This window comes from Empidonax traillii, unplaced genomic scaffold (assembly GCF_003031625.1).
Source record: "Empidonax traillii isolate 1590-97213 ecotype Southwest subspecies unplaced genomic scaffold, ASM303162v1 scaffold861:size261962, whole genome shotgun sequence".
In the NCBI taxonomy this organism is placed as follows: Eukaryota; Metazoa; Chordata; class Aves; order Passeriformes; family Tyrannidae; genus Empidonax; species Empidonax traillii.
The window spans coordinates 769-20,722 of record NW_020956054.1 but is presented as its reverse complement, the minus strand read 5'-3'; the positions used below and the strand labels follow the sequence as shown (position 1 = coordinate 20,722).

At 40.2% G+C, this 19,954-nt stretch overlaps 1 protein-coding gene across 1 annotated transcript; it reads right to left on the bottom strand.

The window, feature by feature from the left end:
- Nucleotides 1-12,054: 12,054 nt before the first annotated feature.
- On the bottom strand, nucleotides 12,055-19,477 carry LOC114067097 (splicing factor 3B subunit 1; the record flags this gene model as incomplete). The annotated part of the gene is made up of 14 exons (XM_027902304.1): nucleotides 12,055-12,685; nucleotides 13,662-13,878; nucleotides 14,357-14,629; nucleotides 15,471-15,602; nucleotides 15,999-16,119; nucleotides 16,205-16,316; nucleotides 16,410-16,592; nucleotides 16,849-17,070; nucleotides 17,456-17,581; nucleotides 17,748-17,894; nucleotides 17,983-18,128; nucleotides 18,396-18,666; nucleotides 18,794-18,880; nucleotides 19,298-19,477. Coding segments are annotated over 14 exons (2,376 nt in total), but the record flags the coding sequence as incomplete, so codon positions are not given.
- Nucleotides 19,478-19,954: the final 477 nt, after the last annotated feature.

Genomic DNA, 19,954 nt, shown 5'->3' with positions numbered 1-19,954 from the left:
CAGGCTGAGGAGGAGGACAAAGTTCCTCCCCTGAAGAGCCCAAACCTTTGGAACCTGAGGAATGAAGGAAATACAGCAACATAGTTAACTTAGTTTAGTTTTACTAAATTTTACCTTACATCCTTTTTAAGTGCTACAGGGTCTTGCATTTACTGACTGAGTTTATTCTGAAGGGGGGTGGTTCTTCAGATTACACATTTTGAGATGTCTTATTCCCCATGCTCGCTTCTTCCCAGCTAAAAACTGGGATTTGACTTTTCACAATGGTTTATACTGTAAGCCTGAGGGAGGAAAAAATCCATTTTTCTTTCTGTGCTTCAGTTAAAGAAGGAAATAAGTAACATGAGCCATGAAAGGACTTTGATCCAGAACTAGGGAATGTAAATGCTTTACAGATGCCAAATAAGGATGTTTCCAAAGAAAAAGAAAACAAAGAATTCTCTACCCCAACTCCTTTTCATTTCCAAACAAGGTAATGGAAGGAGAAATTTGTAAAGTTTTGATTGAAGTTCCATTTCTCCAAGAGGTTGTTCTGTTTTTAATAATCACACACATTCATCAGAATAAACAACTGATTGTTTCGACAGGGGCTTATTGTGTTCCTGTGAGGGAAAAAATAATTTTTCTAGATCATGAGTGTCTCTTAAAACCTTATCACAGCTGGAGAGGAACAGGGCAGAGAGGCAGGAATCCATCCTTAACTGCCTTTGGTGGAGTTATGCTGACCTGCCTGGGCCATAGTGCCTGCACTCCACATCTCTGGGAAGCCCCCAGCACACACTGACACCGGCAAAGCCCTCGCAGAAAGTGCCACAAATAGGAGGAGCCGGTGGTTGACTGGTTTTAGTTGTACGGGGTTTCTGCATAGCCCATAATCTTGCTCTGACTTAAAAACATCTACATCAGTTCAGCCTGTACATGCTTTATCAAAACCCTGCCCCTGCAGGTAAGAACTGCTGAAAGTCATCAATAAATGAAAGAGATCCAGGATTTCCAACTGAACCCTACTTTCCCTCTAAAAAATGAAGATTCTGCCCTCTATTTATGTCAGTTGGAACAAGGTATCTGAGGGGAAAGTCATGAATCCAAGACTGAGCACCTCTGTTGCAATCTATTTGATTCCCTTTTAAATGGATTTGTCTTTCACTGTAGAAGACTTTTAGAGCTCATACAAGGTGAGCATGTGCTATATGTTTTAAAAAAATAATGTGAAGTACCCTTTATGTAAGCAGAATACAACAGTTAAAGTTCTTTTGGCATTGCATATTCCTAGACATGTGCTTTGCACAGTATTTTGACTTAGCAATGTATGGAGTAAATAACGCTCAGCACACCTGCCTGGAGCCCAGATAAATATCTATGGATTCAGCCCATACGGATGGGCCTTGCACTTGCACGGAGCCTCAAGCACATTTGTAAAATTCTGCGTGAGTGCAGATGTCTTCCCTGATCCCCTCGCAAGATCAGAAGATTGGGTCAATGGCTGTGCTCCAGATAATGTCACTATTAACATTTCCAGACATAATCACAGATACAGCTACAAGACTAAAGCAGGTCAGAAATTAGCTTCTAAGCTTATGGTACAGCTGCCTTTTCCCCCTCTAATTCCCTAAATCCCAAAGGACAGTAAGAATGAAAAAAACACCTTGCTGGTAGAAAAACAGTGCCATAAAGCAGCCAGTGTTCAGATATGGGAGACGAATGTTGGAGTTCAAAAATGTCAAACCTACATCTCTGGGGAATGGCAAGGTGAGAGTTCATTGTGGTTCTTTCTCAAAGCAAAACTGTGTGAATGTATCAGGATATAACTTTTTTGATTTATGCTGCACATTAAGAACAAATTTATGCTTGTATACCAGTACTAATGATTTAATAGTGCATTAACATCTTAACTCTGCTGTCCAGCCATGGCAGAATTAGTGACTACTTAAAATAAATAACATTACAAATCATACTCCTATCACACAGCACTTCCTGGCAGGTTTTGCAGTTCCTTTAGCACAGGAAACATGTTTCAGTACAGCATTTCAGCGATTCCATGACTTTTTGTGTTGACTACGCAGGAAACTAATTTTCCAAACAGTATGCTATGGATTCAGACCCGCTGATGTGGAAGTGGGGAGGAGAACACAGTCAGGGAGGCAGGAAAAGCTACGTCTGTATTACCAGGGCACTCCCCACTAAGAGCAACATCTTGAACCAGTATGCCAAGTAGGGCAGACTGCCTTTAATCACCATGGTCTGCAATTCAGCGTGAGACTCCTTCTAAGTCCCCCACGTCACACTGTTGATTTGCCAGCAGCTTAAGATAGCTGACAGCAGGCTGTACTCTCCCTTTCCAGCATCAGGACAGATGGCCTGAGTTCACTCCAGCAACTCAGTTTAGCTGCTATGAAAAAGGAAACAGTAAGCAGCATCCGTATCACAGCAGTGAGACACAGCCAAGCCCTGGAAAGGGAAGGGAACCTGCCTCCTGAAGGACAGCAAGCATTGTTCTGCCACAGTGAACAGCACCAGCTGGGCTCTCAGAGGCTTTCTCCAGGCAGACTGCTGGGAAGAATTCACACTCTAAACATGCCCTGCAATAATTTACCCCAGATAGAAGTAAGTGGTTAAATTTTCAACAGCTACTAATTTTAGGTATTTCTTAGACTGTTGGAATATGAGAGTGAATAAAACAGATCCCTCTGCTTCAATATCTCTGGAAGGAATAGGAGGGCACTGCAAGCATGGCTGGCCCAGCATCCCTGGCTGTACACAGTCCAGGTGTCTGAGCCCAGGGAACGGGTGTGGCCTTAAGTGACTCTCTCAGGGTTTAGAGTGGATTTACTGGTCCAGTCGTGCCTTGCAGATCTACATCTCCTGGTCTCCTCAGAGCTCAGATCCTGACACTCCGTTCTGCAGGCCCTAAAATTAGTACTAAGCCCATTGTTTCCCAAGGATAAATGGCTTTTTTTCCACAGATATATCCTGATAAAAACTGGAGCTAAAGGGTCAACCTTCATTGATACATCACAGTTAAAATGAAACAGAGAACTACCTACATACAATGTGTACACAAAGCACAAGAGAACAGAAGATAAAATTCATAATTTGCATGCTAAGTAGATTTTTCTCCTTGGAAGAAAGTAGTATGTGTCCTCTGATTTACTGAAAGACCCCTTTGACTCTCCTCAGGATGGTTTCCAAGAACTAACACTGTGACTGTTTCTGCTACCCAGAAAAGTTTAGCAATAGAGACACTGAGCAAATCCTCTGGCAGAACAGGAAGTCCCAGTATCCACTACTGTGCTTTAATCACTATGCACTGCTCCTTCTTTATGCCCACACTTGCTCAGTTTTAAGCATGTAAATCAAACCTTTGACAAAACAACACACAAGCTGTACCAGACAGTTCAACCCTAAATTAAAAGAGCAAAGCAAAACTGTTTGCTTGTTAAGACCCTTATTGTACACAACACTGGACCAACGACCTAGACCTTAACTCTCCATCCTCAGGAAATATGTTCTGGGGTAAACAAGAAAGGACTTGAGCTAAACATAGTGGTAGCAGGTACTTGATTAGGATACCTGAAGTTTTATTTTGGCTTTAAGCCATATAAAATGGACGGGATATAACAAGAAAACGGTCCAGTTAAAGAGAAAAAACATATGAGTAAAACAATATAAAGATTCAACAGATGAAACATGCTTGTAATAAAACATTAGGAGTAATTTCTCATCAGTTGGGGTGTTAAAGAGAGGAACTGAGCAGGGTTGAGTGCTACTACTTTTGTTTATCAATGGCAAGAGCCCACATTCTTGAAATAGGGGATAATAAATAATGGGGTTGCTTGTGGAGAGATGTTTTGTAAGCTAACAGAAGTATTACAATCAGATGCACGTTAACTCCTTTGGAAGGAAAAATTACAATCCACAACAGCAAAACTCCAGAGGTAGGTAGCAAGGAGGCACTAAAAACTCGAAAGGAAGCAACAGAGGTAAAACCTTTAACAGATGTGTCAGGAAGTTCTCTGATACCCAAATTGCACAAGAATTCTCAAAACATCTCCCAAATGGCAGTATCTGTATCACACAGGCATCCTCCTTCCCAGGAATGCCAGCAAGGATCCTTACTGGAGGCCTCTCTGCTGACACTGGAGAATTCTCTGTAAGCCTTCCTTGGAAAGTGATTAAAAATAAGAAAATGGACACAATCCAAGCAGCTATTGATACATGCTGAAATTCAAATGTGGTGATGGTTGGATTTTGTGTTTTGGTTTTTGGTTTTCTCTTTTTTCTTTACATCACTGCGTATCCTCTGCTACATGAGAAATAAGGTCTTTGAAGGGTGGGTGACTGTGGCACATGGCATTACACCAGCATGAAGGAAGCCAAGCTGGCAGCTGACATGAACAGCAGACTTGCTTTTCTAACACCAATGGAATAATCAAAGTATGAAAACATAAAAGCTTCAAGAACTTTGTACTGCAGGTCTGTCTGCAGTCACTGAAATGCCCAAAAGCTACCTCGACACAAAGAAGCAAAGAAAGAAACTGTAACTGGTCATAAGAGACAAAACAAGCTGTACCTAAGGAGCACATCTGCATTTTTTTACTTGCATATGGGCAGGTAAATATATATTAACATGGGAAGATAGGAGAATAACTGGAAAGTTATCCCCATCTTCAGACAGTGAGTCAGAGAAAGATCTTAATACACATAAACCATGCAAAAGCTTATGCAATTACTAACTGTAACTTCTACAAACAGTAAGCAAACAACCTGCATGACAGCATTTAATAATAAAACATCTTTGTCTCTGTAAACTCTGCAGAGATGTCTCACTAAAATCTTACACACAGCACAGTAAAGTCAAAAAAACATAGGGTGGCGATGACTATCAGGGAAACACTCTGGAAAAAGGCAGTCCTGCTCATTAAACTTAGCAAGTCAAGAAGCCCATTTGCCTCTTCAGGAAAATACCAGAGTCAGCAAAAAGCTTAAGAAAATAAGGTTGATGTGGGAATCTTGTCCAGTTGCTGTCCCTGGCCTATCACACTGTGTAGAGATGGCAGAAAAATTCAAACATCATCCTGAAGAACAAAATAATCACAGATAAGAAAAACAGTTTTTGGTACTACCTAATTAAGATACACCAGGCTTTGAATCAACTACTTGAAGAAAAGCATACTTTGCCCTAACACCACCAAGTTGCAGAATGTGCGTAACAATGTGTTAGTTTGTACAGGCAAAACCAGCCCTATCAACAGGCCTCTCCAGCCTCAGTCTAGATACAAAGCAGCAAGCCCAGTTTTTAGGATGAAAATGCTGCAAAGCAGCTTCCCAGTGACCACCTGAGAGTGCTCTTTGAGTGTCAACATGTGAGTGACTCTCTAGCCACAGAAAAGCACGTGGTAAAAGGGCCTGTACTGCAGACCCATTAGCTGGAGAAGTAGCTTTACATCTGCATTCCAACACACTCCTCCAAAACCACCTGGGCAAACAGCAAAGGCTGTGATGCAACCTCCTTCCTCCTGCAGGAGACTCCAGCTGCAACACAGAGTTCTGAGTTTTCCAGTACAGAATTTGGAGCTCTAATGGCAATTACAGCTGTACTGCTGGATGGGTAACAAAGAGATCCTACAGCTTGCCACTAGGAAATCTTGTTCAGTGTTTTCAAGAGAACACAACCAAGCTGATTCACAAAGTGTGCTGTCTCTAGTTTCCTAAGCTTTAAGTAAAACCTGTACCTGAAAAAAATTGTAATTGTATTAAATGATGACTTGACATTTTATTTTGCAGACGCCCTACGCTAATTTTAAGTTACCATAGTTAGATCTTTCACAATAAATATAACACTAAACAGGAGGGACTGAGAAACAATTATGCCCTTGATTTCGATATTTATTTTTTTTATATCAGAGTGTTTGTGGGTTTTAAGAAGGTACTGATGAAAGCTGGAGAGGGAGTGTTAAGCTGCAGAAGGACTTTTTACAAAGGCATAGAGTGGTAGGACAAGGGTGAATGGCTTTAAACTGAAAGGGGGCACCTATGAGGGCGGTGACACAGTGGAACAAGTTGCCCAGAGAAGTCCCTGGAAGCATTCAAGGCCAGGCTGGATGGAGCTTTGAGCAACCTGATCTAGACCAGGGGTGTTGGAACTGGATGGTCTTTAAGGTCCCTTCCAACCCAAACCATTCTACGATCCTGCGAAGATTGGTACTATCCTATAACTGGTAGCAGTATTACAGCAACATTAACACTAATGTTTGTATGCAGATGAATGTCTAATACATACTGGAGAGAAAAAACTGCCTGCACTCACTGAATATTATGTACTTTCCAATCTTGTCAAAATAAACTTAGAGCCCAGTGTTACAGAGATCTTTAGCTTTCTCTCAGCAGGGTTTTTAAGACCAATCTACACATCATTGTGCTAGGTCTGTGAAAATATAAGATACACATACATAAACATCTGCAAACTAATGTAGAGAATAATTAAATGATTTTGTGTACATTTAACCTATTTTTATTAAGTGAGGAAACAGCCTTTTTTGAAAGTCATTTCTTTGGTCTTAAAAATTGAAACTCAAGCCACCTGGTTTTCATTTCCTGCCATATTCCTTCTGTCTCAGCTGCATACTGTGCTGAAAACAAAGGCTCCATTCTTTAATTGTGAATATCAAGACGCCTTTAACCTTCATTCTGTTGTTAGTGCCTTGGAATGTGAAAAAGTTAATATACAATATCCTCTTTTATTAGCTAAAATAATAAATGGCCAGTTCCATTCCTTTTATCAGCTGGGCTCAAGATCTGCAGACCCTTGGAGATTTAGCGTTTAACAGAGAAAAAAATGTACGGCTTTCAAAGCCAAAATCACTGTGTTTGAGCACAATTCTGTTCTACTGTTTTGGGTGACAGGCAGGGATTGAAGGTCACTGTTTCTAAAGTTACCTAAGAAAAGTCTAGAAATAAGTCACCTCAGCCCCTTGTCACCCTACGGTGGTTAACAGCTGTCACATCTGGTCTCAATCAAGAGCCAGTAAAGAACAACAAAGGGCAAGCCTCGTCCCTAGGCTTGGATCATGTAGGGCTTTAACACAAAGAAACTGGTTCAGAGCATCAGAACCAGTGAAAGATGGCCTTCTTCAGCGAGAAATGCGAGCCCTCACAGCAAATGGGGCAGGAGGGGAACAACTTCTGCAGGTCCCTGAGTAAATTTATTAGCCAGCTCAGTGCAGAAGATGATTGCTAATAGAACAAAGAAACATTCGGCCATCAAGGTGACCAAAAGGTCTCCTATGTGTGAAAGGAATAGGAGATTTAGAGTGAAGAAACAAATGGATGTAGATTCTGGAGAAGATCTTAAAAACAAGCAAGCAAACAACCAACATCTCTTTTCACCAAGAAAGCAAGCTTTCAGAAAACCTGAAATTCTAATTATGATCACTATCAAGAGGGACACAGCAATTTACTTGAGACCCATCTGACACGGTCTTGGAATAAATGGATCGAGTCCATTCATTTACTCCCTCCTCATTTATTCACGATTCATAAAACATTCATTGCTGTTTAGCCTGCAAACAGAACAGCTTATTCATAACTTGCCGAGTATTTGTTCTGGGGCTTCTGTTAGGAGTGGCTGCGAGTAACTGGCTCAGGAAGAGGCACTCCTTACCCACTGGTGTGCTGGATCTCTCACCCAGACTTCTGGGCAGCCTTGGCAAGCCCTACAATGGTTTTGAGAGGCAGAGCTGGGAGGGGAGTGCAGGGAGGGCTGCAGCTTAAACCATCCGGGGCAGAGGACAGGCAGCACTGGAGAGCAGGGGGAGCAGGAGGTTCAGTTACTACTGGCGAGACTCAGCACTCTCCAGCACATGGCACCTCACCAATGTACGAATTTATACGCTGGGTCCCAGAGAGTCTCAGATTTACCTCTTCCGTTTTTGTTACACTGACAAGGAGTGAGATCCTGCAGTTGGTTCGCAGATGTACATTCAGTAACAGGCAATCACTTTACTTGCATATCAACACTTCCCACATTTAGTGAAGAAGCACAAATTTGAAACCTGTTTCCCATCCCACCCCAGTCTATTAGTTATGAGGGTATTCGTTACAGCAGCTTAAATTGAGGGAAAATATGTTGCTTAGCTTGGAGAAAAACGGGTAGAATAATCAGTGTGATGCAACACTGGTTGAAACTTGATTTCACAACAGTCATTGCACCAAAAGGTTTAAGAAAGTGGTCTCAAGAGACAAACTTGAGAAAAGTAACCAAGTAAAAAACTTGTACCGCTTAATCTCTGGGAGTCACATGGATGTAAAATTGATAAGGAAAACACTTGGGTCTGGTTTGCCTGCAAAGCTGGTGAACAGAATGTATGCCACAGTCATAACAAACACTCCTAATGACTCCTAGCATTTATTGTTATGACCATCCTGCTTATTGCAACCATACCAACTTCCAACCTTTCTTAACGTGCTAGAAGCTACTTCACCATCAGCCATTTCTCAGAGAGCAGAATTACTTCACTGACAAGAACAAAACGCTGGAAGTCTGTTTAGTTAATTTTTGAGGACTTACAATTTTACTTACATATCATCGCATTTCAATACTTTGCTGCACAGTTCTTTGAAGTTCTGTCAAAGAACCTCAAAACCTTATGTTGGGCATCAAACTTCTGCTCTTGTGAAAACAACTGCCACTCCTTAAGCCACCTCAGGGTCTCTGAAAAAATAAATTAAATTAAAATTGAAGGTAAATTAAAATTGACCTTCTTTCTGTAACAATTGCCAGTGCATTCAGGGTTACTTGCAAACCTTTATTCATGAATTTGAACTCCTCAACCCTGCCTCAAGCAGCAGCTCGGGCTTGAAGTTCTGCTGTAAGCTTTCCAATGCTCCCTCAGGAGGTACACAGCAAAGAGCACTGCAAAATGTAGCATCTCAGTTACCTGACACTCCTGTTTCCTTGTCTGGACAGGAACACTTCACAAACGCCATCTAATTCCTACAATGACTCCACTATGGGATCAAGACACTGAATGTAAAAAGCCACTTCATCTTTATTTGCTTGGCAGAGGAGCAGCCCAGGGCTGGGCAAGAAACACCAGTATCAACCGTGCCAGTGTAGCTGCACACGCACCCTGTACTCCCTAGCATTTTCCAAAATAATTTAGAATTTGGCAGCTATGTTCTTCAAAGACCCCCCCCCTGTACCTGGCACGCTCCAGGCTGAGCAGCAGAACCAGAGGGAGAATTTTCCAGCAGTGACTGATTATCCACACACCCAGGAACTCCTGGAGTTGCAAGTGCAACGGAGAGGCCGGGAGAATCTCCTTCAGTGCTCTCACTGCCACCACAGCTCCCGTGCCAAGACGTGCAGGGGGAAATGAAGTCTGACACGGACCCAGGGGGAAGTGAGAGGCTTCTGGGGCAGAGAAGCAGAGGTGAGAGATGCAGGTTAGACACATGCCATGGAAAAGGAGGTGTAAGCAAAATGAGTACAACTGAATCAGGATAGTGAGAGGGAAGGAAGCATAGGTGCATGAAATCATACCAGGAGACACACAGAAGCATAAAAGCAAGAAAATGAAACTACAAGTGCACGTAAAATTGAGAAAATGTAGGCAATGTAGGTATACACAAATGTTGTGTCCTTTCTTCCGTTAAAAAGGGCAAACAAAAAAAAAGGACCTACAATCAAAAACCACGTTAAATTGTAAAATTAAATATTCAAAACTAGGAAAAGGTGAAGGCAGTATTGCTGGCTGCAGTATGGCTTACACTCTCCTAATTCACTGCCCCTTTCCAAATGCATAATGGAATTGATTTTTAAAAATATATATAAAAAAAAATCACATACCTTTCCTTTTCTATAGGTCCTTCCACCTCTTTCTGTATATTGGATGAGCCTGTTCAGAAGAACTGGCTGTCAGTGAAGTTTTACCCAGTTTCTTTCACCATTCACTGATAAAGTAAGGAGCTGTATCCAGAAAGGGGACTGGAGGACAAGTGAAAAGGTTCTTGTTCCCTTTACAAAGAAATCTGAATGAGGAAGTTGAGGGACCCTCTGGCCTTCCAGATTTTATGCTGTACCTGCACTTATCCAACACCACACGAACGCTGCAGCACAGTAAATTCTCAGTTGCCAAGCCACTGTGTCTCCCATTTTGCAAACAAGCAGCAAAACAGATCTTTTGTTCACTTTGCCTAGTTTTCTGCACTAATGGCATAATTAATTATCCATTAATGGAACTTAAATAGCAGTGACCCAATCTTTCCATTCATTTAAACTTTGTCCTTTGCTGTCCAGAACCTCAAATATGTAGGTGAACACCAGCCAACACCTGAGAGTAAAACTTCCTCATTCATTAATGATTTAAGTTTGTCCTGGAAAAGAAACATGTTTGTGTACAGAGGGATGGATATCATATCTAGATAGATACTTCTTTCCCCCATGTTTTTTTCCCCTCAGGAGGAACAAAAATGGAAGTAAGCATTCTCAGTGTTAATTAATCTTCCTGTGCTGAATAAAACTCAGTGGGGTTGCTACACAAAAAAGGTAAATCCTTAAAGAGCTGCTTTTGGCTCCTAGAAAGTCACATAAAGCACTCTGTGACCCACAGATGGCCTTTTTAGGTTAGAGTTCCACAGATCCACAGAAGTCTTGAGAAAGATAAAAAGGCTCACCGTGTATGAAGAACTGCTGTTTCAAACCCAATTTCATAGCAGATATTTGGGATAGCAAAAAGACCAAAGATGAACACCACAGTTTTATGTACAGTTCTTTTTCATCAAACAGCTCTCCTTCCCCTTTCCCAGGAAAGAAAAACAGATTCTATCTTCCTCAAAAAGACTTATGGAAATGTTTTGAGAATGCTTGAGAATTAAAAGTGATGAGCTTGGAAAAAAAAAACAAAACAAAACCAAAAACAAGTACAATTTCAAGTTGCTCCCCTTCACCTTATCAGAATCTTCTTAGTTTAACTCGTTAACTTTTAGTTTAACAAATTTGCTGAGAGGCATCTTTAAGTCACGAGCCATCCTCAATTCCTACCTGTTTCAGAGCTCTCTTTTGGCCAGCCTCTCAAAACTCAGGGGTTTTTTTTCAGCCCTCCTCCCTCTCTATTGGCACTTGCTTGGTTCTATCTTGCACAACTCCTGAAGCAATGAAGATGATGGGCCATCTGTAACACAGATACTGCTATTCAGTGACAAAGCACCAGAAACACACCAGAATGTGCATGATATTCTCCAAGGGAACAGTTCAGCAATAAAGACTTCAAGAAGATGCAGCTGTTTTCACTTTAAAAAAAAATTTAGAATAAAGCTCACTGCTAAATAAAGTCTTCCTCTCCTAACTAATTAGTACCTTCATTAACAAAAGGGTCCCGAGTCCCAAACAAAAAGTCAGGCCTTGAAAGGAAGGGTAGAATTTTCTTCTATGCTGAACAGCAGGGAAAACTCAGCTAACAACATTCCACTGAACTTGGTAAGATGGAAATTCATTGCTCAGCTTGAAGCACTCACAGAACACCATGCCTGATAGGCAGCTACTACCTTCTGTTACCTTACAAACATGTGATAATATAACTACTACCAGAATGATTTAACCTTGTGTTTTATGTGCTTTACTGTCACTTATCAAGACCTTTTCCTTTGTAGTATGTGCACAGAAGGCACACAGCAAAAGCAAATAGAATGCTTTTCTTAGAAACTGCCTCACTAAGGGGCTGGGGACACAACTTTCCAAAACTTTCCTTTCCTAAACAGGATCACAGATGGCCTATAAATACTATGTGGCCCTTCATACAGCCATAAATGCTAAAAAACACAGAATGTGATCAATATGTGTAATTTTCACAATTGATTTAACACACACCACACACAATAAAACTGCTTAACTTCTGAAAATTTACCAAGCTAATCCGTGCCCACCTTCATAACACAGATGAAGCAGTATCAACAAGCAATTAAACACTACTTTTTCCATGAGAATAAACTGCTACTACTACAACCATCAGCCAGGCTACAGCCACATTACTGCATGACAAAGAGACACACATTAACTACAGTTGGTACATTTTTCTTATTTATTCAAAAGCTAGTGGATGACAAAAAGGGTTAAAATGTTTTATACCACCTATTTATTACATGAACAAATACTTAATCCAAAGGGCCTCATTTTACAAGCCCCTCTGTCCAAAAACCACACACAAATTAGTTTTTATACACAAATGTTTATTTCTCAAATAAACTCCCCCTTTAAACACAAGGAATGAAATCTAAAACTTCAGAAAGATGGATCCAAAACGAAATCCCTCCAGTACATTGTAATCACTGTTTTGTTGGTCACTACTGGCTTTAACTGTTTAACATCAAAAAACAAGGACATATTTAAAAAATCATGCTACTGGATACCTAGCTCTGCCTCTGACCAGCCCTACGCTGATCTCCAAATTTTAAAATTTTACATCGTCAAATCCGAAGCATTAAATTGAACAACAGCTGTGCATTAAACACAAACAACTGAACGAGAAGATTATAAGATGTAATCAAGTTCATAACGAATATAGGTGTTCTTTTCATCATTATAGATCCTCGGATAGTGTGCTATCAGAGCATCCTGTGAGCCGATGTAGATCGAATTATAGATCTTCCAATAAACGTCTCTGACTTTTCTGGCAGGGTGAAACAAACCCTAGAAAACAGAATGGAACAGAATTTATTAATTAAAAGCTTAAGGTCCCAATGTCTTTCACTGAATTTAATCGAGCGTCACAAAATAAGCCCTTAATAACTGGGCAGAATGCAAAAGCTCCAGGAAAAGGACAGCTCTATAAAATGGAACATTCAAGCAGTACTTGCAAAAAATATACACTGTAAGAGACTTTTCTCACCTTCCTACTGATGTCAGAATCTTTATGCTGAGGTCCCCACTCTGAAATTTCTTATCTGCAAATACCTAAAAAATGCTGTCACATCTTCTCTACACTGATCTGCATTACACTAATCCTTGCTCCCCATCTGTCAGGTGAGTTTAGGTTCTGCAGCCAACACAGCAAGAACTGTTACGTGCAATTACACAGAAAAGGAACCTTCAGGTTTTACCAGCACAAACCAGGCAGTTCATCCTCTGCAAATGTGTATGAATCTAATAGCATAAATTCTAATCAAAGCACTGTTTTCTCATGCTTCACTCTTACAGTTTTAAATCTTACTGCTTTTCTTGGCTAACAACAAATTGTACTGATTTAATATTAAGCAAATACATTAATTTGTTTATTTATCTCACTGGTTACTTGTTCTCTTAGCCCTTACATGACTAATTTATTCCCCAGTCATTAGTTCACGTACTCAAAATTTGTAAGGTGTTTCCAATTTACAAATCAAAGTGCTGGGCTATTGCAGTCAATTTATATTCTAGGTCATCTGCTACTTCCACACAAGTTCTGCAATGTAATCAGTTATCTCACTATATTAAAATCACTGCTCGTTGCATATTTCAGTTATTCACACCCTTAGTACAGAATGTCATGTTTAAAGAAAACTTCAGGGAGACAAAAAGCCACAGTTCTAATTTGCTGGAAATCATCTCCAGTTGTCAGGCAAGGACTTCCCAGGAGACAAACAAGTCAACTGCTGTCTCTGCTATCCCGGCACACACAGGCACATACCTGTAAACAGTACTGCAACATCCTGCAGGGACCAATGGCCACCCTGAGGCCCTCCAGAGCCCCCATGACCGCCTGAATGACGTGAGGAGAGGTTTCAAACACGTTGGGCCACACGTAATTTAACAAATGATTGAGGGAATCTTCACAGCCGAACCCATAAACACCAAGAGACATGTGCTGCACCACGGCACTCGCTGTTTGTCTGTGCACAAGATCCCTGCAAAGAGAACAATGGGCTATTAATAAACTACACTTAGAAGCAACGTGGTTGGACAAGCACAGCATTTCTTTTCAATAACACTTTTTTAAAAAGCACTGATAATACCTTTATCCCTCACTTACTGACAGCAAGAGGCAGAGTACCAAAAATCAGTGAAGTGAAAAAAGATGGGGAATTTTCTGACAAATTAATCCACGCTAACTCCACAGCAAAAGCACCAGCAACATAAATTATGAAAAGCAATTTTAAATGTAAGAAATCTTGACTTAAGACACTTGCATAATTTTAATTTTCAAAAGTATTAATAAAATTGGAGCATACAATCTGAATTATTTGCAAAGAACAGCTTGGAAATTATGCTGGTTACTTAAAACCTTAAGCAAACGAGGATAATATGTTTACTTGCTATCATTAAGAACCAGCTATATGCTTAAAATAAGATTATGTCTAAGTACCATAGAAGAAGTGTACTCACCTGTCCATCAAAGCATCTTCAAGCAATGGTGTAACAGCATAAATGTAATCTTTTCCCATCTCTCCAATGTATTCAAACAGGAAAGAAAGAGATTTTAACACGCCATTCTGGACGTTCAGTTCTGGAACTCTGTATTCATTCATGAGTGCAGGCAGCACAGTGAAAGGTGAGCACGTCTCAGCCACAATAGCAATTGCTACCGTAGTACATACTCTGTTCTGCCTTTCCTGCACTTTCAGGTTATTTAGCAGTGTCGCCAATACATCGTGAGGTCTGAAAGAGACAACACGGGCATCCTTGTCAATAGATTCAGTGAGGATTTGGATCACGTAGGTTGAGTTTCAAACTGCAAGCGGCAGAGAAGCATGGCTCAGCCCTTAAAAAATGTTCAGAGAACTGGGAAACAACATAAACCACTAAATTCAAAACAGCTGAAGCAATTTATTTTCATAACCAACATCTTTTACTTTCTCTAGACTTAGGTTTTTCCCTGCCTTCTGTTCTGCCTTGTGTAAACTCTGGAGGGTAGCACAGCATCCCCCCACTATTAACTCTGATCCCACAGGCAATTACAAACTTGTAAAAAAACATACACATTGACAGGTTATGTCTGCATAGATGTTGTAGTTACAGTTGGTTGCTGTATCTACATTAAGTAATATGTCACTTAAAGTATATGCATAAAGATGGGAACTGTGCTTCATTCTATGATTTGCTGACTTGCAGTATCACCTTAGTGGCAAAAAATCCTTTGCAAATCAACAGAAGTATTGATTTGGGAAAATAAAAAACAAAATAAGAAAGATTGTTTAAAGAGTTTATGAAATAATACAAAGAGGGTCTGAATGCACATCACCAGTATCAAAAATTCATGAGACAAACAGCTTTTACTACCAAATTACACTTGAACCTTGCTAGTCTACACATTTTGTTCAGAAGTGCAGTATCCTATGTTAATGAAGAATAGGTGGCTGTATTCCTCTACAAAATGAGTAAAACCAAGTCTGCACGTCTAAAATGTAGAGAAGTTTGATTATTTCTCAGGAGAAAACTGTCAGTCATCACTGTGTTTGGTAACTGGGTGTAGAAGTGGGTAAGCATTAAACCAACTTACCCAATAGCTTTTGCAATATAACCAAAGGTGTTCACTGTGGCTCTTCTGATAGCTTTCTTGTGAGCTTTTAGTAATTCAAGCAGTTCAAAGCAGATCCTCATCCATTCTCTTGCAGAAACATACTCTGCACCTCTGAAAGACAACGAAGTGAGTTAGCTCTTCAGTGACGCCAGAATTTTTTAAATAAAACCACATAAACTGCAGCATCTATTCATTTGCTATCAACAGAGGGATACTGTTTAACCATTTTGTTAATTAGGTATCTGTTAACATTAGGCCTTCCCCAGTCTAGGGTGTACTCAAAATGTATTATATTGTGTGCATTCTAAGTTTGCATAAGTGGACAACATAATTCTTATGCAGTGTTTAATTACAATATGTTCAACGGACCACCTGCTAAATATCCCACCTCAAGCTTTATGTACAACTTCAGAGATATCAAGAGACCCGAGAATACCCAGATGTCAAATCCAATACTGGAGTTTTTGCTGCCCAGAAGGTCAGGTATTTCACCATTACTTAACTTACCTGTCTGCAATGCGCCCAACAAGATCAATGCAATTTTCCTGCACTTTCTCATGTCTGTTCTTCAAAATAGGTGTGAGACGTGGCAGCAGATCTTTGATGGGTGGCGTCATCTTGTGCATACCTGTTGAATTCCAAGAGGTACATTTAGTTTTATAATGCCTGTCCATTTTTCTCTTCAACAGCCATGTAACGACACAAAAACATACCTATAACGTTCACAATAGCCTTAAGCGCTCCGAGAATGCTGCCCAGTACTTCAGGATATTCTTCACCCAGGTACTCATACAAAACAACACCCAAGTGTCCCATCAGTTTTTCCTGCAACCAAGTAAAAAGATTTTAGAAGTTAATTCTCTCCCCTCTCGTTACTATGCAATGCTAGAGCAAATTTTGTAGAAGTCCATACAATACCTCTTGACAAGTCTTCATGACCACTGCAGTACGAGAGATGAGGTCAGCAGCCTGCTGCCTGACTTTAGCTGATTTGTTGTTCAGACGCCACAGAACTGTACCACAGATCTGTGGCAAGTAGGGTTTAACTCTTTTGCCAAGAGCATTAACCACTGTGCCAAAACCATTCAGCATCACAGAATCCTGAGTGCAAAAACAACAAAGGAAAATCAGACCAATAGTAACACGACATTTGAACTCAAGTTGACACTATCTAAAATTGCCACTAGAATGCTAACACTCCAAAGACTGCTTCTGGACTTCACTGATTAGAGCAGCGACATCTAAAAAGTGATTCTAAAAAAAAATCTACCTTAGAAGCATACATTTCTGTATTGCTAACAATACAGAACTGGCTTACAACAGAAGTAAACCACACACTGCACACCCTTGGCCATACCTCTGTTGTCTGTTCCTGAAAGGCGTACAAGATACCATCAATCAGTTGTTCTTCCAGTTTATGATCGATGTCTGCTGCCCCCAGATTTCCCATTATCTTCTCAATCGTTTCCATGACCATTTTTCTGTACTGCTCAGCCTCATCTTTCAGATCATCCACAATTCTAGAAATAATTTCTGCTGCTCCCACTTTGTTTGCCAGCTCCACGGTTGTATCAACCAACTGAAATACACAAATGCTAGGTAAGCATGGATTGTTAAAAATCTACTTTCTCCACTTGGAAAATAATTTCCCTTGTCTGAAGAGAAACAGCATCATGCACATGAAGTCCACTACAAACAACTGCTTTTACCTTTGAAAATCATCCATTGTTTTTAACACAAATGGGGCAACCTACCCTACCTTACAACTGAGGTAGACTCATATACACAGATGTAAAATGTCTTGATAAACTCTTAAGAGCCTGCGAGCCTTCTTTGCTACACAATTTCTAAATCACTAGCACAAACAAAATTCAGTATTTAGCCTGAATGAACATTCTAATATGACTTTTATTCTACTGAAAATAATTTCCCAACTAAAAAAAAAAAAAAAAAAAACAGAATACCTGTCTGTAATTCCTTCTGTCCAATGCCATTCTGTGCTGCCAGAAGTGTTTGAAGAAAGGTGGCAAGATTTCTGTTTTAATGTAGTTTGCTTCAACACCATCCGTACCACAACACTGCTTTACCACCTAGCAGGTAACAAAAATCCAACAATTTTAATTCTCTAAGGTGTGGGTTTTGAGGTGGGAGTTTTTTTTATTTGGTTGGTTTGGGGTTGGGGGTTTTTTGTTTATTTTCAAGAAAAGGAAATACATATACAATCAATATTAATGCTAAACTATCATGTTGACATACCTTCAACACAATTTTTTTCATCTCTTCATCAGGAGACTGGAACTCTCTGATAAGGATTAACATGACTTCTCTGGTATAGTAGTTTGCATACTCAGCATCCATGAGTGGAATCAGGTAACCAATAGCCTTCAAAAAGGCAGCCAAACCCTATTAAAAGGCAGAAATACGTCTCTAATTAGTTACAGAAGGTACACACCCATTTCAGTTCAAACTACAGAGAGTATTTTAGAGATACCTTTCCTCTGTGTTGACGAATACCCTTCCACAAAGGCTTCAGCACAGAATCAAATGACTCGATGCCGTAGGGAGTAGCTGCCTCAGCCAAAGCAGCGATGGCCAAAGCGCTGATGGTGCGAACTTTCTGCTGCTCATCCACCAGCCCTGCAAGACAGTAGTGCTTAGTGGCACTTCTCGTACTTGTTGTGTCTCGAGTTCAAAACAGCAAAAATAGAGGGGCAGTTAAGGAGGAATTAATTTATTTTCAGGAACACTGAACCACTATTCCTCTTTCAGAGTCAGCTGCAACGCTTCTCAGTATCAGAAGAGCAAAACCAGGACCTTATTGTAACTGTGCCTAACTGAGGGTATGAAAAATTTTCCAGACATAAAGCGAGTACGAAAAATTGGGCCTGGAAAAGCAGAACTTACCATGTTCAATGATTTCAACCAAGCTCCTGAGATGAGGCAAGATAGCACAACCCATAAGAATAGCAATCTGCTGCACAATCTTGATGCCAGTGTGCCTAGCCTGCCAGGATTTTTTGCTTTTACAGACAGCTTTCAAGAAGGGTAACAGAGAAGGAATGCCCAGAGCAGAGGCAACAACAGCAAAGGCTCGAGCTGTTGTGTTTCGGACATATTCATCCATGTTATCAATATCAGGTCGCATTGTGGAGATCATTGTGGCCAAACCAGCAGCCTGAAGGAAAAAACAGGAAACATACCAATTGGATTTATGAACAGCACAGTTAATTCTTCTGCCACACCTATAAACATGCAGCTATATGTAAGCTAACTCAGCGCTTTGATCAAGGATGGAATTTTACCTTAGCCAAGTTGGAAATAATTTCTCTGCCTTCCACTCTAGCATAGTAGTCTTCATCAATCAGCAGTGGTTCAATGACGACAAGGATCTGAAAAGATGAACAAATTAATACTGCCCTTCATTAAAACTTTTAATAGTATTTCTGGCCCTACTAGAGTCCATGAAACGAAGATGATTCCATGGATCCAAGCTTAAAATTTTATTAAGATTAGAAAAAAAAATAAATCTATGCTGTTTTTACAGTTTTTTGTTTCTAAAGGACCTGGTCCAGAGATACTACCTAGATCAGGTAAGATTACCTTCCCACCTCCAATATGATGCATGATATATATATCATATTTACATCATGCCTTAATACTATAAAGCTTACACTTCAAACTTAAAAGTTTGGCTCAAGAAATATGAAAGCCAATTATGCTAAAAAAACACGGTATCATCCTCTTCCAATATGCACATAAAATGCAGAAAAGGCAAATCAGAGATGAAATACTGAACTGCAGCAGACCTTGTGTACATATGGTCGGACCAAGTCATCCAATTTGTAAAGAATTCTGTCGATGACTTTGACAAGTAAGTGACGCTCCTGATCTTCAAGTGTTGGTGACATCAGCAGAGGCAGAATCTGATTGAACAACGGCCCTGCTCCAAATTCCCGAGCTTTATCAGTGATTTGTCGCAACGCAGCCTAAACAAAGCCAAAAAGCCCACCAGTTAAACCAAGGAAACAACAGTGAACAACTATAAAACAGATACTAACCAAGTTAAAATGTAACTGACTGTAACCACAGGCTTAAAAATACTTACCCCTACCACTAAAGCTCTACTTCAAAAAAATTTATGCTGATCTGTTTAAAAACAAATGTGTGATGACAAACATCGTGTGGTTGGCTCCTAGGTGTTCAGTTTTCAAGAAAAGCTTCTGGTCTAATATTGACTCCATCCGAAAATCAGCTTCACAGCGCTTACTTGCATCTAGGCAAGTTGGTGCTACGGTAAATGGAGAACAAACCTGTGCAGAAGAGACTGCTACTGTGTTGCCTCATGTTTAAGGTCAAAACTTAACTAAGCTATACTTGTAACTAAAGAGTAGGAAGTAAAATCCAGAAAATTACAAAGCCCTGTCAGCAAAAACAACTATATAGTTTTGTATAATTGTAAAAAA